We start from the raw sequence: 27,220 nt of genomic DNA on the forward strand, positions 1-27,220 counted from the left end.
AAAATAGTTGACAAAATTCTGTGGAAGCATCAGTTGGGTAGAGATAGGGGGAGGGACACCAACAATTGTTTTAATCAGAATAAGAAGGCAAATGGAAAAGAACTACTGTCAACTTTCAGCGGCTTGCTCACCAGGGCTTTGCCATGGAGCGCTCATCCTACTTTCTGAGGCCACAGACCTACCTCTCTGCTGTCTCTTAAGACTTTTCATCTCCACTTTGAGTACCTCCCATTATGAAGTCCCTAAAAGCTTCCCTGTGTCTGTCATGGTTTAACCCCAGCCAGCCACTAAGCACCATGCAGATGCTCACTCAGACCTCCCTTCCCACAGTAGAGGAGATTCAGGTAAAAAGCAAAACTCAAGGGTTGAGATAAGAACAGTTTAATAATTGAAATAAAAAGAAATGTAATCATAGTTGTAATAATAATTGTAGTGAGAAGGAAGGTAACAAAAAGAAAGACGTAAAATCCAATTAAAAAACCCAAGTGATGCACAATGCAATTGCTCACCACCTCCTGACCCATGCTCAGCCAGTCCCAGAGCATGGATTGGCATCTCTGGACAACCCTCCCTCCCTGTCCCCATTCCAGTTTATGTATGAAGAATGGAATATCCCTTTGGCTAGTTCAGGTCAGCTGTCCCGGCTGTAATCCATCATCCCAGTCTCTTGTGCACACACTCACCAACAGAGCATGGAAAACTAAAAAATCCTGGACAGGAAAAGCACTACTTAGCAACAACTATCAGTGTGCTATCAACATCATTCCCATACTAAATCCAAAACACAGCATTGTGCCAGCTACTAGGAAGCAAATCAACTCTGTCCTAGCCAAAAATGGGACACTATCAGAACACCTAAACTGGAAAGTCAGCAACCACCTACAGAGGACAGCATAGTCTCTCAAAAATACATGTAAAACAGAAGATTCAACATGTAAATCAAAAGATTTGTGGCTTGTAACAACAGGGCATGGCTGCTCCTGAAAACCTGCAGCAGACCTTTTGGACTGTACCTAAGCAAGATTCTCTGTGAGAACAGTAACAGAGGTAAGACTACTCAATTCATGAGCTTTGCAGCAGAGGATACAGAGCTCAGTAACACCCTCAAGAAAAAGAATCTGGAATTTAGCCAGTAATTGAAAGAACAGAGCAAGAGCATAAAAGCTCAACAATCTGTTGCACCACAGGTAGCAGAAAATCCCAAATTACAGCCCAGTGAGCAAGTCTTCTTTCTGGAGGCTTCAGAGATAATATTGGATCAACTCCAAATTTCACAGGTATGAGATATCAACAAATTCAAGAAAAGTTGCTTCTCAAAATGATAGGCTTCTAAGATGTAAAAAGTCTTACATAAACTACCTGAAATTATATTACATTTCACTGAAACCTTGCAGAGAGAGAACAATTAGCACTAAGCCTCATACAACTATGTATTTCTATAACCAATTGCATTTGAATTTACTGGTTTATTTACTCTCAGCTCACTCTGGCTCATTCCCTGTAAATGGATCTTAGAGTGAATATTATCACAACTGAGAACAAGCTTTATGTGCCTAAACACTTGCAGACAGAAAAATAACACCAGTTAAGTTGTGCTAAGAAAAGTAGTCTTTAGATACTGAGCTTATATAATTGAAATTGTTATTGCTGTTCCTAGGCAAGAAGGGATTGGAGCATCTGATACATGAGGAGAGGTTGGGAGAGTTGTAATGGCTTAGTGTAGAGAAAAGAAGGTTCAGGAGATCTTAGCAGCGTGTATAAATACATGACATGAGGGACTAGAGGAGACTGAGGCAGACTTAGCTCAGTGGAGTTCAGTGACAGCACGAGAGGCAAACAGCACAAAGTGAAACACAGGAGGTTCCCTCTGAACATCAGGAAGCACCTTCCTACTGTGAGGGTGACTGAACACTAGGATAGATTGCCCACAGAGGTTGCACAGTCTCCACCCTTGCAGATCATAAAAGGCCTAACTGGCTGCAGTCCTTGAGCAACCTGCCACAGAACAAGAGGTCCCTTCCTTATGATTCCATGACTGTATGAAAATTCCTGCCTTGTAACAGCTGCTGTCGGCTAACACTCCTCACTAAAATTTGAGTAATTAAACTCTGACTGCATTTCCGATACTGTTAAGTAATTTCTCTGTTCTGGCACCACAGCAGGGAAATAAATTTTGTAACAAGGTTTTATTTTTTTGGCAAGAAGCAGTACACACACAATCAAAGCCAGAAACCCCTGAGAAAGACTCTTCATTTCCTTTACAGTTTACTTCTGTAAAGATACTGTAAAGATACTCGCCTTTTGGGGCAAAATTCGGCATCAATACTGAGATGTGAATATTACCTTCAAAAATAACACATACTCAAAGGATAACCATGCACCTAACCATCTGAACAAGCTCTAATAAATCCCCAACTTTAGGACTATGGAACAACGTAAGCTACTAAAACCTCTTTTGAAAGGGTAAGTGCACCAATACTGTCCCAGTGCCTCAAGCCTTCAACATGTGGCAGTACCTGGAAGAATGTAGGGATAGAAAGAGGAAGGGGGAAGGAAAAAGAAAATGAAAAAGCAAAAACACAGAGAAAAACCTCCAATCCTTACCCTGGTTGTGTTCAAACACTTGTGCAATCATGAGGCCGTGCATGCCTCCTCCCTGGAGGTGTTCAAGGCCAGGCCTTGAGCAACTCGGTGTAGATTTCCCTGCCCATGGTCTGGGTGTGGGAACTAGATGATTTTTAAGGTCGTTTCCAACCCAAACCATTCTATGATTCTAGGACTGACACAAGCTTTTAACATAAGTTCCACAAAAAAAAATAATGTTGATCACAAAAATAGCATTTCCCCCAAACACAGTATTTTAGTTCATCACATAACGAAAGTTTTAGTATATGATTTGTATGTAAACCCATCTGAGTTCAAAGCAAGTAAGATAGTTTAGTAATTTGATGAATTCTGATTTTAAAATTACTCCTTATCATTCTAGAAAGTTACTGAGTTACAAAACATCCACTAACTTGTATTGCTAATGTCTCCTAACAGCAGCCTAGCTACAGGTTATTTTTAGCAGTGTAAGATATGAGAAGCTCTCACTAATACATCTTTTTTGCTTAGGGAAGGAAAGGTAATTTGAAAAATAGGTATCTGCACTTACTTCAGAAAATCCATAGCTGCTTCATCAATGCTTATCACACGAAGGGTGAGAATTGGGTTCTGCTTACAACTTTCTGGAAGGTTATGATCAACACTTAGGAAAGTTAGATTAGCTCCCTGTTGGTAAAGCACAAAAATGATCCACAAATAGATTGTATATTTCAGAAAATATGTTCTGCAAGGCTTCCATGTGACTGTTAAAAGCCTTAGTATGAAACAGGGGAAAAAGTTGTGGCTAAGGTCAGTTACTGCTTTCAACAGAGCCTTTCTAGTACTGAGTAAAAACAGCTCCAGGATCCAAGATGGCATATTGTCCTCTACACAAAGGTTTGTCTAGAAGGAGGGCCTACTTTGCCTAATCTACAGCTGAGAAATATGAAAATACTGAATGTTGCTCACTTAGTTTTTCTTCTCCCTCCACCCTTATGGGATATAAAATTCACTGGACCAGAGAAAAGAGCCAGGGAAGGTGGCACACTGATCCCATGACAGCAGAGTTCTCTCAGACTAAAGAAACTCTCCACAGTTATTTTCATTAGCCTAAAATCATGCTTGAGACAAACAAACATCTAAAAAGTAGCATTCCCAAAGTTCAAATTATTCCATTGCCAGATTTCACTAATAAATACTGAATAAAAACATGGTATTGGTAGTGTCAAGTTCTACTACCCAGTGTAGTTGCTTCTGAGTATTACAAATTCCCCTTCCCTCCCAGTTGAGGACAGAAGACACATCTCACATTCTTTAAAGTTAAAAAGGCTTTTTGGTTTGAGAGAAGAGGGAAGGGGAGAGAAAGAATAACAGCAAACTAAAAGCAAAGAACACAGAGAAGAATCAAAAAAAGCAGTAGCTTTAACTGCTTTAACTCATACATTAGGAAGGAGGCAGAGATACTGTTATTGTGGAAGTGTCTCAAGAACTTGGATTTTGTGAGAGATTTGTATATCTTAATGTCAGCCCAGAAACCCAGTTCCCAGGTAGGGAGATGCACAGATATGACATCATTCCAATGAACTATCAAACTCAACAGTACGCTTTCTGGATGGCTTTAAGATGCCTCTTTATTCAGTACACATTTCCACCCGCAGGTTGCAGAGATACATGTGATAATTGAATAAACACACACACTCAAAAAAAATTTAAAATAGCTTCAACCTCCTTACCATCAAGAAAATCATCTATTGTATCATGGAAACTCCTGTATTGTAGCTGCATGTAAACAGTTAGGATTAGGCAGGGGACTGGATAAAACACCCTACCAATTAACATTGTCTCGTTTACTTTTAATACTCCATTCAAACATGGGGTTTGCTCTAAACAAGATTTGCACAAGGCTGTGAGAAACCCAGTGAAAACACACTTGAAAAATTGTTGAAGCATTTATAGACCAGGAACATTGACTGCAGTACAGAAACACAGCAGTAGAGCAGATGCGGTTTGATTTGTGGTCAGACACCCAAGCAGCTGGCAGATTAAGTTGACCGTTCTTTCATGAGCTTTCTCTAAACAGCGAGAAGAAAACACTTTCAAACTTCAGGTTAACAACAATTAACCTGCAATTTCCGTGTTCCAAAACCATACGTAATTACTGACTCATACCAAAAATGCTAGCAGATCTTGCACAGATTATTAAAAGTATTTTGGTCTATTTCATCTTGAGAAGTCTCCTTCCAAAGCTGTTCATTTTGCAAACGAAAAAGGTCTATGCTGCCTGCAGCCTTGTGCCCTCTAGTGGGACAATTACAAACAACAGCTTAATCTGAAGCCAACGATGGACTCTCTCGATAGGAAGTGTGGGACTGAAAAATAATGAAGATTTGCAAAAAATCTTTAATTCAAAAAAAGTTACTAAAGAGAACGATTTTCAGTTTTCCCTGAAAGCTACATTACAATTTTCAACTCGATTCCTGTGGCAGTTGCAGAAACCTCCCCCCCACACACACACTCCCAGGCAGGAAAGACCTCAAGGTGAGGCTTGAAGGAGTGAATCTTATCAGATCTCTAGTATCCCTGAATCTGAGGTCCTTTTGTTTGCTTGCAGAACCCACTAATTAAGCACAGTCAAACCGAGAGAGGTATAAATGGAGTTATGAGAGGAGTGCTTTGGCTCAGGCATGTTTTGTGTCATCTACTCCAAACAGTTTCTTGTTCAGTTCAGTTACTTGTGCAACCATATTTTCCCAACTGACATCCAAAACTGTGATTTCATTGTGTTGCAAGGGGAGCAGATTTAATTGTAAGAAATCAGTGTTTGTCAGGCCCTGGTTTTGTCTGTCTCCTTCAAGACACTCCCAAACTTGCCTTAGATTCAAGCAGAAGAATACTTACAACATAGAAGTCACTAACATCATAGGCTTTTCCCTTCCTTTGTCCACGCTGATGTTGATAAACTCCCTTCTGAATGAAAGGCAAGACATTTGTTCTAGAGGAAAAAATATGCAAAACTGCTATTTAAACAACTATCATTTATTGGAGTTTCCCAGATAGTGGAAGGTTTTGTTCTAAAACCTTTAAAAAAGTAATTATCCTACCTATTTTTTCCAAACTGTCGGAATTCATACACAGTAAGGGATCCATCACATGCAAAAAAAAATCCAATCAACTCTCTACAAGCATCACGACCATTTCTAGAAGGAAAATCAAAAAGCACCTTTATATTTCAGCATCTATACAAATCTAATTCCACCCAAAACCACATAACGCTTCACAGAATCATTTAGTTTGGAAGGGACCTTAAAGATCATCTAGTTCCAATGCCCTGCCTTGGGCAGCGATACCTCCCACCAGCCCAGGTTGCTCAAGGCCTCATCCAGTCTGGCCTTGAACACCTCCAGGAAGGGGTGCATCCATCACCTGCCTAAGCAGCCTGTTCCAGTGTCTCAACACCCTCACTGAAAAGAATTTCTTCCTAATCTCCAGTCTGAATCTGTCCTCCTCAAGCTTCAATCCATTCCCTCTTGTACTATTGCTACAAGCTCTTGTAAAAAGTCCCTTCCCAGATTTTTTGTAGCCCACTTCAAGCACTGGAAGGCTTCTATAAGGTCTCTGCTCTTCTCCAGGCTGAACAGCCCCAACTCTCACAGCCTGTCTCCGTAAGGCTACTCCAGCCCTCTGATCATCCTGTGGCTTTCCTCTGGACCCAGCTCAGCAGTTTGATGCCCTTCTTATGCTGGGGACATCAGAACTGAATGCAGTACTCCAGGTGGGGTCACAGAAGAGCAGAATAGTGAAGGAGAATCACCTCCCTCATCTTTCAGGTCACACTTCTTTTGATGCAGCCCAGGACACAGTTGGCCTTCTGGGCAGCAAGTGCACATTGCTGGCTTATAAGGATTTTCTCATCAGCTGACAGCCGATCATCAGCTACTGCTCCCCAAGCCTATATTTGTGCTTGGGTTTGCCTTGCCTTGGGTACAGGACCTTGCACTTGACCTTGTTAAACTTCATGAGGTTGGCTTGGGCCCACCTCTCCAAGTCCCTCTGGATGGATCCCTTCCCTCCAGCATCTCAGCTGGACCACACAGCTTGGTGTCATCCACAAACTTGCTGTGGGGGCACTCAACCCCAGAGGTTGAGTGGTTAACAGAGGTTAACCAGTACCATATTAGACAATTATTTTTTGTTTCTCTGAAAGAGGTATCTCACTCTTTTCTCTACTTCACCATGGAATTCAACTTCTGGATTTGGACACATATTTTAACGCAATATTCTGTTCTCCACAATGTTAAAAACACCTTCAAGGATTCATCTTTTCATATGCCAATACAATTTTCATTCATTAATTAAAAGACTACTTGGCACCAGCACTACTCTGTTCATTATGGTATATGAAGCTATGTTTATTAAAGTGTACAGCTCACTGCTTCAGAAAAGCACCACTTTCAGAGCTGAGTATGTTACTGCTAGTTGGTTCAAAAGAGTTTCAAATGTACCCTAAATCTGCATAATTTAATGTCTACGGAGCTACACACAAGACCCAAAGCTGTGTGGTGACGGCACATTATGCCCAGATATTGAATCTTGTCCCAGCATGTGGACAAGTTCCCCCCTCCTTCAGGAGGAAGACAAAAGCCAAGGCATTAGCCAGGCCAGCACGCACCCAGCGTATGCAGTGCTCGTGCTGACACCAAGTATGGGCATAATTCTAGCTTCACGCTTTCTATAGGCTGAAGCCAGTTGTTTATGAGAGTGTCCAGTGGTCAAACCCAGCCTCAAGGACTCTATAAGTATCACCCCAGCTGGTAAACAAGTTGTCCTCTCTTTCACTTTGTCTCTGTACTTGCTCGAGAGAGCAACTCTTGAGCCATAGTCTCTGCCATTGAGCTCATTGTTATTAGCTTCTCTTACTCATACATGCACGCATGCTGAAAGCCTCTGCATCGCGAGAAGGAGCCTGAGAATTATCTCCAGAGGGAGGACCTTTGCTGAGCCTGAGAAACCCAGCATCGTCACAGCCAGTCGCACTGACTGGGAGAGCCCACCGTGCCACCGGAGGACTGGACCAACCCCCGAGGGTAAGATCTGCCCAGTTGCTGGGGAGAAGGGACTTGATCGAGATTGAGTCCACATATGCCTAGTCCCTGCTATTGCGGGAGAGGAGTCACCACCTGTGCCACTCTGAGCCCTGTAAACCTCAGGGAAGACTAAAGCACCATTCATGCCTATACTGCTCCAAACCCGGGACCACTCTGAGGGTCCTGCTGTTCCTTTAAGCCAAGTAAACGATAAGCTGCCGCTTAACGCAGCCGCATTCTCTCCCCGAGGCTGTTTACATCAGCCCCAAGAATCGCTGTAGCCAGACCGACCCCATAGCCTTTGTCTGCTGTTGTTGTCCGGCCTCCGAGCCCGCCTACCGGCAACCGTCGCCCCGCCCTGCTGTGCGAGCCAACTCCGAGGGCTGACCCCACGGACAGACCTCGACCAGGACCAATCCCTAGTGTCTGGAGGGAATCGACCAAGTCCTGAAGGGGACCTGCTTCCGAGCTAAGCCCAGGTTCCATTGTTCCTCTCCACTGCTACGGAGAGAGAAGACATCCACTCAGCGCCGCCGTCCAGACCAGCCTAGGAACCAGTCCAGGAACAGTAGTATGCCGGACCTCCACCTTGCCACAAACAACAGCTACAGAGTACCTCCCAGGTGCTTTCCATCCACTAGCACTCAGTTCAAAGTATCCGTGTCTAGCAGTGTAATCTCTGATGCACAGAAACATTGTTAAATCAGATCCTGGGCTGCATCAGGAGAAGTGTGGCCAGCAGGTCAAGGGAGGTGATCCTCCCCCTCTACTCAGCTCTGGTGAGACCCCACCTGGAGTACTGCCTCCAGTTCTGGAGCCCCTATTACAAGAGAGATATGGACATGCTGGAACATGTCCAGAGAAGATCCACGAGGATGATCAGAGGGCTGGAGCACCTCTCCTATGAGGACAGACTGAAGGAGTTGGGGCTGCTCAGTCTGGAGAAGAGAAGGCTCCCAGGTGACCTAATTGTGGCCTTCCAGTATCTGAAGGGGGCCTACAAGAGGGCTGGGGAGGGACTTCTCAGGATCTCAGGTAGTGATAGGACTAGGGCGAATGGAATGAAGCTGGAGGTGGGGAGATTCAGGCTGGATGTGAGGAGGAAGTTCTTCACCATGAGAGTGGTGAAGCCCTGCAATGGGTTGTCCAGGGAGGTGGTTGAGGCCCCGTCCCTGGAGGTGTTTAAGCCCAGGCTGGCTGAGGCTCTGGCCAGCCTGATGTAGTGTGGGGTGTCCCTGCCCATGGCAGGGGGGTTGGAACTAGATGATCCTTGTGGTCCCTTGCAACCCTGACTGATACTATGATACTATGATCGTAATAGCGCTGTCTATAGCTAGAAGCCGCCCGCGTCCCGTCTAGTGGCCAAGCGGCAGAACTGCACCCTTTGTTATATAAAGACAGATACAATTCTGTGGATAGTTCAATTGAGTTCTAATCATAACACTAAGCCACTTATGGAATGTATTTCACAAACGTGCACTAGAACATGTATATAAGTTAGTGATTCATTGATTATTAATAATATAATTAATAACAATAGTATTTTCATAATTCATATTTCATATTAGTAAATTTAATAACCTCTTCATCACAAGCTGTCCTTTCCATCCACAGTGGTTGCCATTACCAAGACAGGACTACAGTAATTTTTAATCAGCTGAAGTTGATGGCTGGATTTGATGATCTTGGAGATCTTTTCCAAACAAAAACAATTCTAGGATATGCAGCGGCTAAGAGCACTATTTCACACAGTCCCTGTACTAACTGACCTGCACAGAGCTAGCAGTGTGATGGCAATGCAGCGTTAGTGACACATGTCAGCAGTGTGCAATGGGACTGTAAAGCCATTATCCATCAGTTAGGTCAGAATTGTGTTATACACACATGCACATACATACACAACACAGAGAATGGAAAGGCTCAGTGCCATTCATTATTTCAAGAGGATAAAGATCATCATTCAGAAATTCACAAAATTTAAAAGCTTCACAAAATTTGTGATTACCTTGATAAAATTCTACTATTAAAGCACAGCTTGTTAGAGAGCATGTTTGCAGTTAATCCTGATTTGGTCCTTATTCTGTGGAAATAATGCAGCATCTTAATGATAGCTCAGAGAGAAATGTTACATAAAAATCAACTGCTCCAAAACAGCAAAAACAGTGATGCATGTATCCTTGGCAACTGGCTGATCCCTTCTGGTTGAATTCAGAAGAACTCAGAGTGGTAATGTGGAAGATATTCTGTAAGTATGTCCTATGAAAGCACAGTCACAGAAGGCATAGTTATGGAGGAGGTATTTTGTTTACATACACTTGAGTATCAAGAATTAAACCTCTACCACTCACCATACTTCCACCCATGTGTTTTCTTGGAAAAATACCTGGGTTGGAGCTTTTTTTACTGACCTAGATATTTTATTACTAGCTCCAGAAATGGAGATTTGTCCATGTGATGGGTAAAAGACAGGCAACAAAACCGGTCTCCCTTTTAGAAAAGAATGCAAAGATGACATTTGTTGAGAAAGAATTTAGAGCAGGATGCTAAACTGCACAAAGCAGAGATGTTGGCCTGCATGTTGAGAAAGGTTAATAGAACAAAGCAGATCTGCAGATTCATTTAATTTTATGGATCACAACATTTTCTGTTTTCCTTGGAGCTACTATTTCAATGCTCACAGGCCACGAATGACATTTAAATGCCAATACAGTTAATTTCTGCAGCAGAAATCAAAACATGACCGTACACTTCTGTTTTGAAGTCTACATTAGCATTTACAGATACACACTTATGCAACGTTATGCACCTCAGGATAGGAATCTCTGCAAGGATATGAGAACACCTCAGAAAAGCCTGGCAAATCCCTGTGATGAATAATATCACCACAAGCTTAAGTATGTTCTTCCAGGTTCTACAAATTCTGTGAATCAATCATTATGCATAGAGAATCCACACAATAAAGGTCCCACTAAGCAATTTTAAGCATGAGTAAGCTACAAAATAAGCTTCATGTAGGGATCCAGGCCAGAAATAGAACACCTGGAAAGGGAAACAGACTTCACAAAGTAAAAATACATCAGAAAACATATTTCTGGGAGAAAAAAAAAAAAGAAAAAAAGTAAAAAAAAGTACTAGAGAAACTCACTTTGTTTCATGCAGAGTTCTTTGTCTGTGATGCATTGGTGCTGGCCCAAGTCCCACAAGCCCAGGAGCTTCCTCGCAAACACCGGCAGGTGTGGATTGCCCCGGGTCGCTTATAACAGCTCTGAACAGAAAGAGCAGGGAGAAGCTCTCGGGACTGTTAGCAAGTTTGATTTTCAGAGCTTACATATTCTTACTCAAGAAAGAACACCCCCAAGAAGAATAGAGCAATAGAATCTTGGACTTAGCCATTAAGGTTAAATTTATGAGTTTCCCTTTTTTTGTTGGTTTTACAGATTGTAACTCAAAATCAGATATATGCAATAATATTCTGTTGTGTACTACTACCTTACATGTGTATAAATATATTATTTTAAATGTATTTTATATACATATATATACACACACACACACACATATACATAAAATCTTAGAGTTACAGGGGGGTGGTTGTTTTTTTTGCTCATTTCCCCTATTTCTGTAAAAATTTCTTCACTGATTTTCTTTATCCATAGTTCACTCCAAGAGTTACTAGTACTGGACAGTGATATCATCCAACAAGAACGTTGTCCTTTCCTCTCCCAAAGTACTGACTACATGGCACATAAAAGTCCTGTCATGTGGACAAGAAATAAATGGGCTGGTTTCCAAAAGTTTTGATATTCCCTACATCAGTTTAAGAAGCAAACAAAAGAAGCCTTTAAGAATACATTACACTCTTTTTACATTATTGAAATGGCTCATAATTAAAAGGAAATAGTAATGCTGCATGGCCAATACAGTAATATAAACTTGCTCTCTGATCTACCTAGATCCATCTTGGCATACCTCAGTTACACTGACTGAACTGCAAGGTTGGCTCTACTAAGAAATAAAATAATAAAAACCAAACCAAAATTCCAAATACCTTTGTATTTCCTGATCATTACCTGCAAGGGTTTTTTTTTTGGTTGTAGTTTCCCCACCCCCCCCCACTCTACCCCCCCCCACTCTTCACCTATAAAGGGATTTTTCTACCTAGAAGCAAACTTTCTCAGAGCTAAAAGGATAGCAATGAACCTGGGACAGTCTTCCTGTAGAACCTTGATCACCTTGCTTCATCACTGTGCCATTTTTAACTACCTGTCCAACACTGGTACAATGCTCATTTCTCCTCGAGGGATGTTGCATCAATATTAATAAAGGAATATTAATCAAGCTAAGATTCTTAGACAATAAATACTGGAGAACTGCAATTTTTAACAGAGGGCATTTGTTATCTTGATGAGGTACAAGAGGATTAGTTCTAAGAATGTGTGCTATTTCAAAGCTCTTAAGTTAGGTTCAAGCACAACATTTAAAATTATTCTCAGAAGAAAAAAATTAAATTACACTTTGCATTTTAAAACAACCTTTTAAGTTAAATTAAAAAGATTCTTCATTTAAGGCATTGTGGCCATTATTAACACTATACAGGACTGCATATGACTTGAGATGGTCAAAACATCTGCTGGCAAGGAAGGCCATACACTCAGAGATCTAAATTCCTCTGCAGAGAAAACTGACATTTGAGACAATAAATTCACTTACCTAGATAACTGATCTGCCATCACTTGTTCTACTACAGCATGTTTTCTCCTCTCTGCAGCAACATCCTCCTGCAATGCAAAACTGACTGAGAACACATGAAATATTTGACACCAGACACTTGAAATAACAAATTATCCTCTAAGATAGCATTCAGAGGTCACAGTCTTACTGATGTCACAATTAATCTTGTTTTTATCCATCTGTGTTAATCGAGTTCTATTTGCATAACAAATAGACAAGTAATATTCTCTGCCACACACTCCAATTATCTCTGCATATTAGCTGTCAATAAATATGAGAAATCCAGTATTCGTGGCAGCAGGCAGAGTTCCTTATCTTTGTATTGTTTCCAGTAAATCCTCTCAGTACAGAAAATTCTGTAAGTAGGGCCTGAGGAAATTCGCCACTATGCCAGGTTTTGTTTGACACAAATTCCAACTCAGAGAATGAAACTTGCCCTCCAGCAACGCTTAGTCAAAAAAGTTCTTGTAAGACTTAGCCTCAGTGCACCATTATTATTTGCTCCACACCACAATAATTTTCTGCAGAAGCAGACCAAACTGAAAAATCTTTCAGGAAAAGTCATCCGAAGGGGGATGGGGATTTAAAATGATCTTATTACTACTTTTATTAAGGTAACATCAAACCATAACCTTGAGCCAATGACTGTGAAGTGCTCAGGCATGGACCATTCATTTCACAGAAGGAGAAACCAAATCACAAAAGGATGCCCTAGGATAGCATGGAAGCCACTGGCAACAACCAGATCTCTGAACTTTTTCATTGCACTTAAATTTTCCTTAGATGGGCAAACTCTTCTTGCTCACTCCTAAAATGAGTAAAAATCATGCATATGTAAGAAATTTAAGACATATATTGGTTATGTCCATATAAGAAAGGTTTTAACTCCCTTCAACACATGCTAGTGAGGCCAACCTTGGTTTTAGTTTTCAAGGTTCCCTCCTTCCCAAGATCAATACAGATGAGAGGAACCTGGAAAGGATGCAACAGAGGATCAGAGCCAAAGCCATTAAAAGAGGCTAAGGGAGCTTGGGTTTGTTCAGTTTGCAGACACAGCTGCTATGAGGCATTCTGAAAACATCCTATAACCAAAAGGAAGTTACAAAGACAGAATCAAACTTTTTTTGACAATGGCCAACAGTATAACAGGAGGTAAAAGTTATACATTGAGTCTTGGCAGTCTTGTTACGGATAACAAGAACAACAACTTCACAAGGACAGTTGTGTATCACAGGAGGATGCTGCCCAAAGAGGCAGCAGAAGCTCCATTGTTGGAGCTTGAAGCCTCAGCCAAAGCTGTGGATGATCTGAATTAATCCCAGCAGCAGAGTCCATACAGCTTACAAAATCAGTTTTCATCATATATTCATTTTAGGACTTAGTGATGGAAAATAACCTGCTTACTGTAGAAACAAGCCAGAGTCATGGAAACCATGGATTATGGAATACAGTCAATGGGTGCAATTTCATACTAGGAGCAAAGGCCAAACTTCTGATGGACAGGTGGGACGTTATTCTGCATGTCTAGGCAGTTAACAGCATAACATCAGCCAAAATACTTACAGCTTCTAATTTCCTTATACTGTGTTGCATATTATAGGGCTTGTTTGTGTAGTACCGCTGCAGGAGAGCTTTCTCATCAAGACCTGTAAGATCATCATTAAGTCCATCTCCAAGCTGTGTACCCTACATAAAAATACATTGTTTTCATAAATCAAATGTAATTGTGAGAAAAACAAAGAAAAAGCAACCCTACTGTGTTTTCCTCAACCGTTTATTTTCATAGAAGCGCACAATGGTAGGGGTCGTAAGGGAGCTCCAGATATCATTGAGTCCACTGCACTGCCAGAACAGGATCACCTAGGACAGTCCACACAGGAACACATCCAGGTGTGGTTTGAAAGTCTCCAGAGGAGACTACAACCTCTCTGGGCAGCCTGTTCCAGTGCTCCATCAACCTCACTGTGAAGATCTTTCTCCTCATGTTGAGGTGGAACCTGCTGGGTTCCAGCTTGTACCAATTGCCCCTTGTTCTACCACTGGGTACCACTGAAAAGAGCTTGGCACCTTCATCCTGTGCCCCTGTACTCTGCATTAGTTAAGCCACACCTTGAGTACTGTGTCCAGTTCTGGGCCCCTCAGTTTAAGAAGGACATCGAGACACTTGAACGTGTCCAGAGAAGGGCAACAAGGCTGGTGAGAGACCTTGAGCACAGCCCTATGAGGAGAGGCTGAGGGAGCTGGGATTGCTTAGCCTGGAGAAGAGAAGGCTCAGGGGTGACCTCATTGCCCTCTACAACTACCTGAAAGGTGGTTGTAGCCAGGAAGGGGTTGGTCTCTTCTCCCAGGCAACCAGCACCAGAACAAGAGGACACAGTCTCCAGCTGTGCCAGGGGAAGTTTGGGCTGGAGGTGAGGAGAAAGTTCTTCACCGAGAGAGTCGTTACTCATTGGAATGTGCTGCCCAGGGAGGTGGTGGAGTCACCATTCCTGGAGGTGTTCATGAGGAGATTGGACGTGGCACTTGGTGCCATGGCCTAGTCATGAGGTCTGTGGTGACAGGTTGGACTCAATGATCCTTGAGGTCTCTTCCAACCTAAATTATACTGTGATACTGTGATCCTGACCCACCCCTCAGATACTGGTAGATGTTGATCAGATTCCCTCCCAGCCTTTTCTTCTCAAGACTAAACAGCCCCCGGGCTCTCAGTCTCTCTTTATAGAACAGACTTTACTATGCAGTTTTGTATTTTATTTTGTCTTCAAAGTGTCTACTTCAAATTAATTTCAATCAGAACCATGGCACCAAGTACCCCATCCAGGCTCTTCCTAAACACCTACAGAGATGGTGACTCTACCACCTCCCTGGGCAGCACATCCCAATGGCCAATCTCTCTTTCTGGGAAGAACTTCCTAACATCCAGCCTAAACCTTCCCTGGCACAGCTTGAGACTGTGTCCTCTTGTTCTGGTGCTGGTTGCCTGGGAGAAAAGACCAACCCCCACCTGGATACAACCTCCCTTCAGGTAGTTGTAGAGAGCAGTAAGGTCTCCTCTGAGTCTCCTCTTCTCCAGGCTAAGCAACCCCAGCTCCCTCAGCCTCTCCTCACAGGGCTGTGCTCCAAACCCCTCCCCAGCTTCATTGCCCTACTCTGGACACATTCAAGTGTCTCAATGTTTTTCTTAAACTGAGGAGCCCAGAACTGGACACAGTACTCAAGGTGTGGCCTAACCAGTGCAGCATACAGGGGGAGAATGACCTCCCTGCTCCTGCTGGCCACACTGTTCCTGATACAGGCCAGGATGCCATTGGCCTACAAAAAGCAAAGCCAAAGCATACTTCTGAACTATGCCTAACAGACTTGAGAATCAGTCTGAGGGTACCACAGAAATACCTCCTACTTGAAGGGCACAAAGAAAACATACAAAGGAGACTCTGTTTGTGAAAGTCAGGAAGGGGGGAACATGGTAATGAAATCAAAAGAATAGGATATGTTAGCTACGTTCTTTTAGTCTTGAGAAGGCTGAGAAGGGATCTGATCAATGTCTATAAATGTCTAAGGGGTGGCTGTCAGGATGACCGTGATAGGCTCTTTTTGGTGGTGCCCAGTGACCGAACAAGGAACAACAGCTCCAAGCTGAATGCAGGGGGTTCCACCTCACCATGAGCAGACACTGGCTTAAATTTCACAGAGTCCTTCATATTCTGTCATGTACAAAGTACATGTACAAGTACACAGGCAAATGGCTTGACATCACTTTGACAGAGAATCCAAGATTCAGCCCTATAAGGTAACATTGTAGCTCACCAAAATGGGAATTCTGAATTTGGGATGTCTGAAAACAGGATGATGGATGATTTTTTTTCCAGTCAGAAGTTCTGATATTCTTGGATGGCAGATTTGTATTAATTAGTAGTGGGACTTCCTTCCCTAAAACTGTATCAGCTGAAAAGTACCTTCTATTTCAGTGCTATACACAATGGAGTTTGGGTCAGTACAAACAGCAGCAATGACAGAAGGTCAAGACTCCTTTCTGCTTCCTCTGAATAACCCACACCTTCAATGTCTAAGAGATATTCCTCCAATGCTAACAGAACTAAACTGTCTTATCTAGCATCATTATCTAGCATCTCATCTTGCAACGCATGAGTCCCATTGTAGAAAACAACTTCTCAAAACCCTGAAGGATTTATGTTCTTGCAAAGGGCAGTTTTCTCTTTCAAAGAAGATCCCTAGCTCTGGTTAATTCCTGAATTATAAGACTGCATTTGAATTATTCTCCCCAAAGTGACCTATTTGGGGAAGTTTTACTTACACAGTCTAATAAAGAAGAAGCTGGAATATATCTTGCTAAAGGAATGCTCAGTCAGGGCCCCAGAAGAAAGCAATGCAGAAATAAAGGCCGCTCAGAGGAATACATTAAAACACTCTAGAACTGCTTGAAAATCTTCTCCACAGAAAAAAGGGGACTAAGAAAAATAAATAAATCAATCAAGCAAAAAGAGAGGGAGAGCAGAAGAGAGTAAGCAAACAGACGATACTTTCCCACACATTCAGCACGTCAGTGTTCAAGACATAATGAAGGCATAAAAGAAGCAACAACAGGTAAAGCAAAGCAGAGAATAAAGGGCAAAAGACCCTGAGAAACAGACAAGGCTGTATCAACCTTCCATTCACCTTCCTGCAGCCAGACAGAATTATAGGTATGAACTTCATATACATTGCTGGTTTTTAAATGGCAAAGCAAGCAGTAAAATTACAGCCATTCAGACTTAAAACAGTACAGCAAATAAGTACATTTGCACTCAACCAAGTGGACATGTGCTAAACCGCTTAATAATCCCAGGTTTTAATTACATTTTCATTTTAAATGCCTTTCTTTTTGTCAAGTCGAGAAACAACATAGTTACATATAGAGAAACATATAAAAATATGATATTGGCAGATCCATCTCAAGCTCCAGTCAGTTTGAACTCCTACCCTACAAGTCACTATATTATTCCTTTCAAGGGGCCTAGGATATGTACAAATTAATTAATAATTGTGTTTTTTCCCTCTAGTTATACTTCTGTTTTAAATATATTCATTAGAGCATTTCTTAGGTTTGCCTAAGTGAAATATTTTTTAAACAATGGATTTTTCAACAGTGTATTTTCCAATTCTTCATTCCAGTATCTGAAGGGGGCTACAGGAAGGCTGGGGAGGGACTGCTCAGGATCTCAGGGAGTGATAGGACTAGGGGGAATGGAATGAAGCTAGAGGTGGGGAGATTCAGGCTAGATGTGAGGAGGAGGTTCTTCACCATGAGAGTGGTGAAGCCCTGGAATGGGTCGTCCAGGGAGGTGGTTGAGGCCCCATCCCTGGGGGTGTTTAAGAGCAGGCTGGATGAGGCTCTGGCCAGCCTGATCTAGTGTAGGGTGTCCCTGCCCATGGCAGGGGGGTTGGACCTAGATGATCCTTGTGGTCCCTTCCAACCCTGAATGAAACTATGAAAGACATAACATTGGTAAGATAGAATAGAATAGACTAGACTAGAATAGAATAGAATAGACCAGACCAGACCAGACCAGACCAGACCAGGTTGGAAGAGATCTTCAAGATCATTGCATCCAACCCATCAGCCAATCCAACCCACCTAAACAACTAAACCATGGCAACAATCACCCCATCAAGTCTCCTTATCCTATTTCCTGCATCATAGCCAAATTAAAATGTGCTATAAGTAAGATTTTTACCACGATTATGTATGGCGTATGATTATGACAGAAAATACTTGCGCAGGTAGCGTTTTTCCTGCATTAAAGCTCTATGTATCTAGCCACTTCAGTATGTAGAGACTACAAACAGTAGACTACTGTTTGCTGTACTTATTTTCCCCTTAATTATCCCATTTGAAGGACTTAAAACACTGATGAAATGACAGTAGATGAAAAAGTCTCTCCAATAAGCTAGCTCCTGTCACACAAAAGTTAAAATATTACATTTTTATACCATTACAGCACTCTACCACTGTACTCTGTACTCTGCTAAAATTATTTTGTTAGTGTGTATTTCCCCAACTTCTTTACCTCTGTTTTCTCCTGACAATGTTTTCTTGATACCTAAACGTAACGTAAATGTTTAACATAAAGGAAAAAAAAAGAAACTAAAGATGTATCATGATAAAAAAAATCTGTAAAAAATGGTCACAGTAATTTGTTTAAAATTAATTCAGATATAAAAGTTCAAAAGAAAACTTTTCCTATGCACAAAGAACTCGAATAACTGAGTAATTAAGATTTTTACATTGTTACAGTGGGTGCTGATCCTAAATGCTACTGTACTGTATTATAAACCAGGTGGTCAACATCAGGACTACTGATCTTCCTTATGAAGTACCTAAGATCAGAGGTGATTAAATGTCTTAGTTATCTGGGGAAAGAGAAAAACTAAAGGTGATCTGACATAACTCCTAAGTTAACGTCCCAGCTCTGTTTGAAAGTCAAGAGACTTAAGCAAAACCCTGCACATAAATGGCTGCACATCAAGTTTACTGTTCACCAGATGTAACTATTCTTCCACAGAAATAATACTTACTGTTTGTACCTGGGGTTTGTGTTCAACCATACTGTGGTGGGTGGAAGGGTAAGGCCGAGAAGCCTCCTCCCTTCCCCCTTGTAAGGTAAAAGGGAAAAAAAAAATTGAAGGGAAAGGAAAAAAAAACTCACAAGCTGAATTAGCAAAGCAGTGGAGCTATATTTACAAAGCAGTGTAGGATTTGCAGGGGGATATTTACAAATTTACAATATCTACAATATATACAAAGATATACAATAAAGTAACACAGAAATGAGAGTAACCCCCCTCGGCAGAGAGGGGGTTCCCACCTCCGCTCTCCCCTCTCTCCCCCCCCTTCTCCCAGAGTGGGATAGAAAGAGAGAGAAAAGAGAGGGAAAAAAAAAATGTTAGAAGCAGTTTGTGTTAATTGGAAAGGAGTTAATATACCGGCCTTTATCTGTCTTCAAGGCCGAGGCCTTGGCAGAAAGCCCAGCACAGAGATAGCTGCAGAGCTGCTGCACCGTGGAAAAGCAGAAGCAAGACTGAAGATAGAAGTACCAGAGTGCCCAGTTCATTCCCAGTTCACTCCCAGTTCAGAAGGTGCTTCCTCCCACTCTTCCAATGAAATTAGTTTAGACTATTCCTTCCGTTTACCAACTTCCGTCCACCATATTCCCTTTCTTAAGGGGGCAGCGTCAACCGGCCACACATACAAAAATAGTAAAGACAGACAGCAGTCAGTAAGTGTAGCTCCACTTTAGAAAGACAAATCAAAGTCACATACTGCCTCAAATGTATCACACTTTTCAGCTGCTTTGACAAATTATTAGTAAAACTATTACTGCATCTCCTTTCAAACAAGTACAATGAAAAGGGTGAGTGCATCAACCAACAAAGAAGAGCTAGAGCATGTTAGCAAATAGGACTGTTAAAATATGCTAGAGGCTTCTCAGTAAAAAGTACTTTGCCAAAAATATTTTGGAGCAACAGCACTTGAAGATGAGTTTAATCAAAAATTTGTACCATAAAGCCAAGTATGTTGCTCTAAATTACTGCTAAAGGGACATACTTCAATGACACTTGTAGCAACAGACTGACCTGTTGAGCCTGATGATGTTGTGCATATGGAATTGATAATGATGATGATGAATCTAGAGGGTATGTATGAGAATAGCTTCCACTGTATGGTATGTAAGAGTCTCCATCCTAACATTTCAGGGGAAAAAAAGGACAAGCAATTATAATTGTTTTATATTCAGAATGATATTTTTGCAGACTTCTGCAACATGTAAATTCTAAAAATTATTCAAGGCAGAATTAATTCATAATTACCTCTTCATCAGAATCTCCCAGACTCCCTAGATCTAGGCATGGCACACTGTAGGAAGTCAAAACAATTTTTAGTAGTAATATGTTATCTTTTCAAGTACAGTAAAAACAAAATGCTTATTAGTGACTATTATCAGCCCCTTCACATGCGATTATCTGCTATGAACAGTTTCACTACAACTGAAGATGCCTTCTTCAGCCCCTCTTGTTTCATCTCGGGAACTGGCCACAGAGCTTTTCCTCTTCCCCAGTTGCAGGGCACCCTGGTAGTTGAAGGGCCCTTGCAAAGCCTTTCTTCACTGCCAGCGTGCCCTTCCAGGTTTCACTTCTCTCTCCAACAGGAGCTGCTGCAAACAGATCGTGAATCAGAGATTCCTTCCTTCTGTCTCCTACAGCAGGTCTGTGTGCCCAGGAAGCCAAGAGGGCCAATGACATCCCGGCCTGCATCAGGAACAGTGTGGCCAGCAGGAGCAGGGAGGTCATTCTCCCCCTGTATGATGCACTGGTTAGGCTACACCTCGAGTCCTGTGTCCAGTTCTGGGCCCCTCAGTTTAGGAAGGAGGTTGACTTGCTGGAACATGTCCAGAAAAGGGCAACGAAGTTGGTGAGGGGTTTGGAACACAAGTCCTATGAGGAGAGGCTGAGGGAGCAGGGGTTGCTTAGCCTGGAGAAGAGGAGACTCAGGGTGACCTTATTGCTCTCTACAACTACCTGAAGGGAGGTTGTAGACACACGGATGTTGGTCTCTTCTCCAAGGCAGCCAGCACCAGAACAAGAGGACACAGTCTCAAGCTGCGCCAGGGAAGGTTTAGGCTGGAGGTTAGGAAGAAGTTCTACACAGAGAGAGTGATTCCCATTGGAATGAGCTGCCCAGGGAGGTGGTGGATTCACCATCACTGGAGGTGTTCAGGAGGAGACTTGATAGGGTGCTTGGTGCCATGGTTTAGTTGATTAGGTGGGTTGGATTAGTTGATGGGTTGGATGCGATGATCTTGAAGGTCTCTTCCAACCTGGTCTGGTCTATTCTATTCTATTCTATTCTCCAATTCATCAAAGCACCTCTGTACCTTCTGCCAGGTATGCTCCGCAGCACCACAAATACATATTTTTTATATTTTACCACCAATACTTCCAGACAACCCCATGATAACCAGATTAATTCTCGGAATAGGAGAGCACATTAATTTCCAGTCTGTCCTCACAGAATGGTTGGAAGGGACCTCTGGAGATCATCTAGTCCAACCCCCTTGCTAAACCTGAATCAGGGTTTGACAGTCTCCAGAGAATGCAGCTCTGGGCAGCCTGTTCCAATGTTCCATCACCCTCAAAGTAAAGAATTTTTTCCTTACATTTAAGTGGAACCTTCTGAGTTTTAGTTTGTGCTCATTGCCCCTCGTCCTATCACTGAGCACCACTGAAAGGAGTCTGGTCCATCCCCTTGACACCCACTCTAGGTATTTATAAGCACTGGTAAGATCCCTCCTCAGTCTTCTCTTCTCCAGGCTAAAGAGCCCCAGGACTTTCAGTCTCTCCTTGTGTTTATTACAAATTGACTGACACTACAAAGAAACTGACGTTCTTTTGACTTCAACCAAGGTCATGGTCACACATACTTGTAAAATAATGTAGAAAGATACATTGGCTGTAAGGTATTTCAGTAAACAAAAAAACCTAAACTGTCAAACATGGTTCTTGGACTAGCAGGTGTTGCTTATCTGCCGAAGTCACAGTACAAAACCATTCAGAACCATTTTGCTGTAATTTCTACTGTAATGCCTGCAAAGAAGGTCAGTAGTTCAAAAAAATAAATAAATTTGTTTTTTTGCTTTTTGCAGACTATTAAATAAAAAATATTCAAGAAAGACAAGGTAAAAATATGAAAGCTGAGTAAAACTCTACCGTTAAGCTCAGCCAAATGTAAATCACCTTAATTCTAATGCAAACAATGCATTAAAAATTCTATGCTGAATATAAATAACAGAAAATAAACCTGTGATGATAAATGGCATGTAACACTGAGCTGCACAGCAGTACAAATGCATTGTGTTCATAATGCACAATGAAACAAACTGATCACAAATAGAAGCAACTTACTCTGCTGGGCGAGGACCATGAAAAGCCCGCGTATCTGGTCTCCAGCCCTAAAAATCACACACACACACAAAAATCATACCTGCAGGGATCATGGTTAAAATACTGTAGTGGTTTGAGCCTTAACTGAGAGTTAAAAGTTCAAATGGGGAAAAGGCTGAGAATCTCTTCCCCACTCCCCCCCACCTCCTCCCTCCAAACAGGGAGAGGAGGGAAAAAAAAAGGGTAAGGAGCAAATCCACTAAGCAACAATCTGGAGTCAGCTTGGAAGTAGAGAGGCAAATAATTTTTTTTTTCTTCAAATTATATATATATAACAATAACAGGGAAAAAAGGTTCACAAGGGCAAGGAACAAGAATGGATGGGAGGGGGACAGAAAAGAATAATACAAAACCAGTCTTTCTCTGAGGAGGCGCAGAGGCAGCAGGGAAAAGGATCAGGTCCGGCCACGTGGCTGAGGATCAGGAGGGCACCTGCAGTAGCTCTCATCCAGCAGAGGCAGGAGCCAAAAAGGAGATCCAACAGCTATGATGCCCTGCTTTTTATATCCTATCTGGGCAGGGAGGTGGGAGTGGAACAGACTCAGCTTTCCCAGGGGGGAGACGCCCTTCAGGGAGTGTAAAGTACCCGCAAGCCCTCCACCCTGCTTTCTTCTTTTGTTTTCAGAAAAAGGCGTTAACCCACCACAAATACACAGTTCTCTTTTTCAACTTCCCCTAGAATATTTAAAATTAACCCCTCAAGCTGTCTGTTCAACATAGTTGACTGTGCTGCTACTAACAAAAGGATAAAACAAAAAGTTTTCATTGAAAGTTGTAACTATGGATCACAAGACTAAAAGACTGATTATTCCTCATGAGAGAAAGATTTCTAGACAGTAAGAATCTAGATAGCATCCACATCAGCTATTATGAACACATTAAAAATAAACTATGTTCCTGGGACTTTGTAGTCACTGCTTACAAGATCACATTGTCCTTGCTGGTTGGGATCCAACCCCTCAGCCAGTTCTTAAACCAAAACTACAATACCAACAGCCAGCTGGCTCACAATGAGCTAGCTCAGATCCCAAAGCCCTGATATTTGGTCTAGCTGTATCGGTTGTACAGCAGCATACAATGATGACTATGCAGCTCAGTATTCACAGTTTATCTTGCACGGCTGTGTACCACACAGATCTCCAAGTTCAACTGAGCTAGAACATAGCAAGAAGACTCAAGACAAAGCTCCATTTACCCCACTACGGCTTTCTGAAAACAGCCAAAAGCAAATTCCTAGGGAAGAGTGTTTGACTGGGGTACGCACAACTCCTACCAAGTGATCTGCCAGTCTGAAGAAAAAAGTGGTTCATGGGCAGCATCTTTGTTTTCACACTCTTCAGCATCACAGCTTGAACTGAGCAGACATCCTATCTCCAGAGATGGCCTGACACCTTTTACGATTTGAAAGCAGTCACAAAACTATTAATTCCATTCTGGCCACACAGACTTGCAGCCTGTTCCTGAAAAAAGTTCATAGTTCAGCGAGAGTAACCTCTGGCACCTTCACAAAAGGTTACCTTTAAACAAAACGAGCGGAGCGCCGGCAAGGCCACGCTTGGGCAACAGCGCCATCGTGTGGTCAGGTGTGTAAAAAACCACAGTAAAAGCTCTCACTGTTCAGTCTTACTCTTAAGACTAAACGCAATACATTAAATCACGAGTACAGAACTTCTCTGCACCGTTTCAACTGTCGTAAGACAAAGACTATGCCACGATCTATATGTTAGTCTTAATACAATTCCTTTTCCAGTAGTCATTGCATAACAAAAGTTCTCCTGAAACCATCCACATTTACAGGATGAAGCACAGTTTCAACCTGATTTTAATCTGTGATTTATTTTTGCAAGATACGAAGAATTAGACAGACTATGGAGTCTAAATTCGGAAAATGAGGGGCAGGAGAAAGAGAAAAACCGAATGAGAAATTGAAAAAAAAACCCACCATTTCTTTCCTTTTACAATCTACACTTGATGCCCCAAACATTCCTCCTGCACACAGGTCCTTCATTCCCAAATGGCTGGTTAAAAGGTAACATTGTAACGTTGATAACCTTTACAAAAGCTCCTTTTTCATCCCACATCAGACCAAAAAAGAAAAAGAAAACAGCAACTTGTCAGGCAAATTCCAGAAACTCCTAAAGGATTCATTTAACAAATATAAACCAGGTTGGAAAAGACCTTCGAGATCATCAAGTCCAACCTATCAACCAACACCATCTCATCAACTAACCCATGGCACTAAGTGGATGTGAAGAGGAAGTTCCTCACCATGAGAGTGGTGAAGCCCTGGAATGAGTTGTCCAGGAAGGTGGTTGAGGCCATCTGGCCAGCCTGATCTAGTGTGGGGTGTCCCTGCCCATGGCAGGGGGGTTGGAACTAGATGATCCTTGTGGTCCCTTCCAACCCTGACTGATACTATGATACTAAGTGCCTCATCCAGTCTCTTTTTAAACACTTCCAGGGATGATGACTCCACCATCTCCCTGGGCAGCCCATTCCAATGGCCAGTCTCTCCTTCTGTGAAGAATTTCTTCCTAACATCCAGCCTAAACCTTCATGGCTGAGGGAAGATTACCAATTAACTCACTTCATGGACACAAAGCACACAGTAGCTGTGAGACAGCCCAACTGTTATTAGCAATATTTACTTTAGCTATAACAAAAACAATGACCTTCAGAATCCAAGATCATAGTGGTACTGATCAGGCTTTCACAAGTTAAGCAAACTGAGTGAGCTTGTGAGGGCTGCACAACAGCCTTATTTCAAAACTTAGACCAATAGGAATGTCTGAAAACAGCTTTGCCCTTCATACTGAATGCAGAGCACCGAGATTCATATCACACATCAGTTAAAAATCATGGCTTTTGAAATTATGTTTTTGGGCCTGCTTTACTTTATCACTGTCTTGCAAAACAAAAGCATAGACACATCTCTCACCAAATTCACAGACAGCCTGAGACAGCACACAGGGCAGATTCAAGCCTCTGTTGCTTGTGATTGGGACCAACAGTTCCTTCCCAAGTCCTCCACATCCCAGTTAAGCACCCAGAATATCAGTTACTTTAGGACAGCTGTTTTGATTGGAAATTCTCACTTTCACTTGAGAAGCTGTCATACTAAACTATCACTTTCTGACAAAATTACTTCTTTGAAAGTTTCCTTCTCCACATAATGCACTAAATACCCAAATTAAGACTTCTGAAGTATAATTAAAAGATTTGTTTAAATGTCAAAGCAAGGAATGAAAATAACTACAAGCTTCCCATTAACATACCTGACATTTCTTCCCCTTCAGTGACTGCTGAGCCCGCCTTTGAGGGGATGCAGCCACTCGTTTAACTTCCAAATCCATGCAGCTTCAATAACAGTTTTCTGGATAAAGTGAAAACCAGCAGACGCTATTAAGAAAATAATGCACTTTTAATGTAAGTATTTCTGGGGGGAAGCAGGAAACCCCCCCCACAAAAATAAACAAAAAACCTCAATGCATTACAAAGAATGTCTCTATTGCCAATAAACAACTGAGCTGTCTTCAGCTAGCTAAGAAGTATTGCTGGCTTTCCTTTTTCACCACCTCTTAATTGCAGTCTTACCTTATTAATACTTAATCTGATTCCTGTTCAAATGTACATCTTTGCCTCAAGTTTACCTTCCTGTTTTCCTTATGCATTTCAATACCTTCTTATACCAGCATTACAGATTTGCTACCCCTTGACATCAAACCTTTTTCACTCTTCATTTACAGCCACTGCCTGTCTCTCAGCTGCACCATGCCCTGGCACTAGGTTTTTCAGGAAGGTAAAAAGGGCCCTCCTGGCACACAACTGGCTTCTGAGGAGTCTGCATCAACATTTTATCAGCACGCTATCTCCTGCTCTGCTGGTTTCTCCTTCTGCCTGGCCAGTATTGAACCAGAAACCTATCATTTAGTTCCCAGAACTCAGAAGCTCCACTTCCAACTCACCATGCACAAAAGCTGATTCTACCTGCTGAGTTGGGGTTTCATTCCCACATATCACGCAGAACAGTTGCAGGGCCTACTTGGAGACGGCCCCACAGCTGCTCACCCACGGAGTGGTCTCCCAGCCATTTCCACCCCTTTCTGCGGGCACTTCAGAGCCGCTGTCTTCACACGACCTCAAGCCGCTGACTGCAATGCTGCATCCTTCCAGCTGAAGCCCACGGGGACAGGCAGCATTGCTGCACTTAGCCGTCAACAAGCTGAAATAACTTTGACACAGCAACGCTACAAAGGAAGAAACACACATTAAGGGTTCCGATAGCTCCACGTAAACGCCGTATTCTCCCGGAAGCGCAGCGAGGCAGGCCCCAGGAAAGGTCCGGGGAATCGCAGAGGGGCCTCACCGGATCGGTCTCACGGAGCGAGCACGACGAACGCGCACGGTTGACGGAAGGGACCTGACCCACGCGTCTCCGTGGTAACCGCGCTCTGTCGCCGCCTTCGTTGTCACGGCTGCCGCAACCCAGCCCGGCTGCCGTAACCAGCCCCGCCCGCCGCCTCGCCCGGTAAAGCAGCATGGGAGGGCAAATCCGAGTCCGGCTGCGTACAGAAGCCTCGCAGGCTACCGCCTCAGAGAGCGGGGAAAAGGAGCTCTCTGTTCCTGCTGCGGAAATGTGCCAGTCTGCACTCCCACGCTCGGAAAACTGGGCGCTCAGGCCGTGCTCTGAGTGGCGTCCTCAGCCGACGCAGACAGCTGCAGTCACAAACCTCAACAGCACCGAGAGGGCTCACGGCGAATGTCTGTAGCACCGCGTCAGGAATACAGTTGCCCCAAAGCATCTCGAAGCGAAAGGCCTCAAG

At 42.6% G+C, this 27,220-nt stretch overlaps 1 protein-coding gene across 4 annotated transcripts in view; it reads right to left on the reverse strand.

The window, feature by feature from the left end:
- The window catches only part of CAPS2 (calcyphosine 2), a 36,058-nt gene extending 9,201 nt beyond the window's left edge, over nucleotides 1–26,857 (reverse strand). Inside the window, exons 1-13 of one of the 4 annotated variants that reach the window (XM_068164847.1) lie at nucleotides 26,764–26,857; nucleotides 26,363–26,644; nucleotides 25,673–25,770; nucleotides 22,359–22,405; nucleotides 20,268–20,313; nucleotides 20,034–20,141; nucleotides 13,962–14,084; nucleotides 12,378–12,445; nucleotides 10,813–10,932; nucleotides 9,673–9,747; nucleotides 5,685–5,780; nucleotides 5,482–5,575; nucleotides 3,155–3,270 (exon numbers count right to left, since the gene is read on the reverse strand). In XM_068164847.1, the coding sequence (XP_068020948.1) occupies nucleotides 3,155–3,270; nucleotides 5,482–5,575; nucleotides 5,685–5,780; nucleotides 9,673–9,747; nucleotides 10,813–10,932; nucleotides 12,378–12,445; nucleotides 13,962–14,084; nucleotides 20,034–20,141; nucleotides 20,268–20,313; nucleotides 22,359–22,405; nucleotides 25,673–25,750 (971 nt within the window). In that variant the 5' untranslated portion in view covers nucleotides 25,751–25,770; nucleotides 26,363–26,644; nucleotides 26,764–26,857. Of the gene's footprint in view, nucleotides 1–3,154; nucleotides 3,271–5,481; nucleotides 5,576–5,684; nucleotides 5,781–9,672; nucleotides 9,748–10,812; nucleotides 10,933–12,377; nucleotides 12,446–13,961; nucleotides 14,085–20,033; nucleotides 20,142–20,267; nucleotides 20,314–22,358; nucleotides 22,406–25,672; nucleotides 25,797–26,362; nucleotides 26,645–26,763 lie in introns of all 4 variants that reach the window. The other 3 variants (XM_068164837.1, XM_068164856.1, XM_068164866.1) reach the window with 3 other exon arrangements.
- Between the last annotated feature and the right edge of the window lie 363 nt (nucleotides 26,858–27,220).

Source organism: Melanerpes formicivorus, unplaced genomic scaffold (assembly GCF_026170545.1).
Source record: "Melanerpes formicivorus ecotype bairdi unplaced genomic scaffold, bMelFor1.0.p_v2 SCAF_3, whole genome shotgun sequence".
Taxonomy (NCBI): Eukaryota; Metazoa; Chordata; class Aves; order Piciformes; family Picidae; genus Melanerpes; species Melanerpes formicivorus.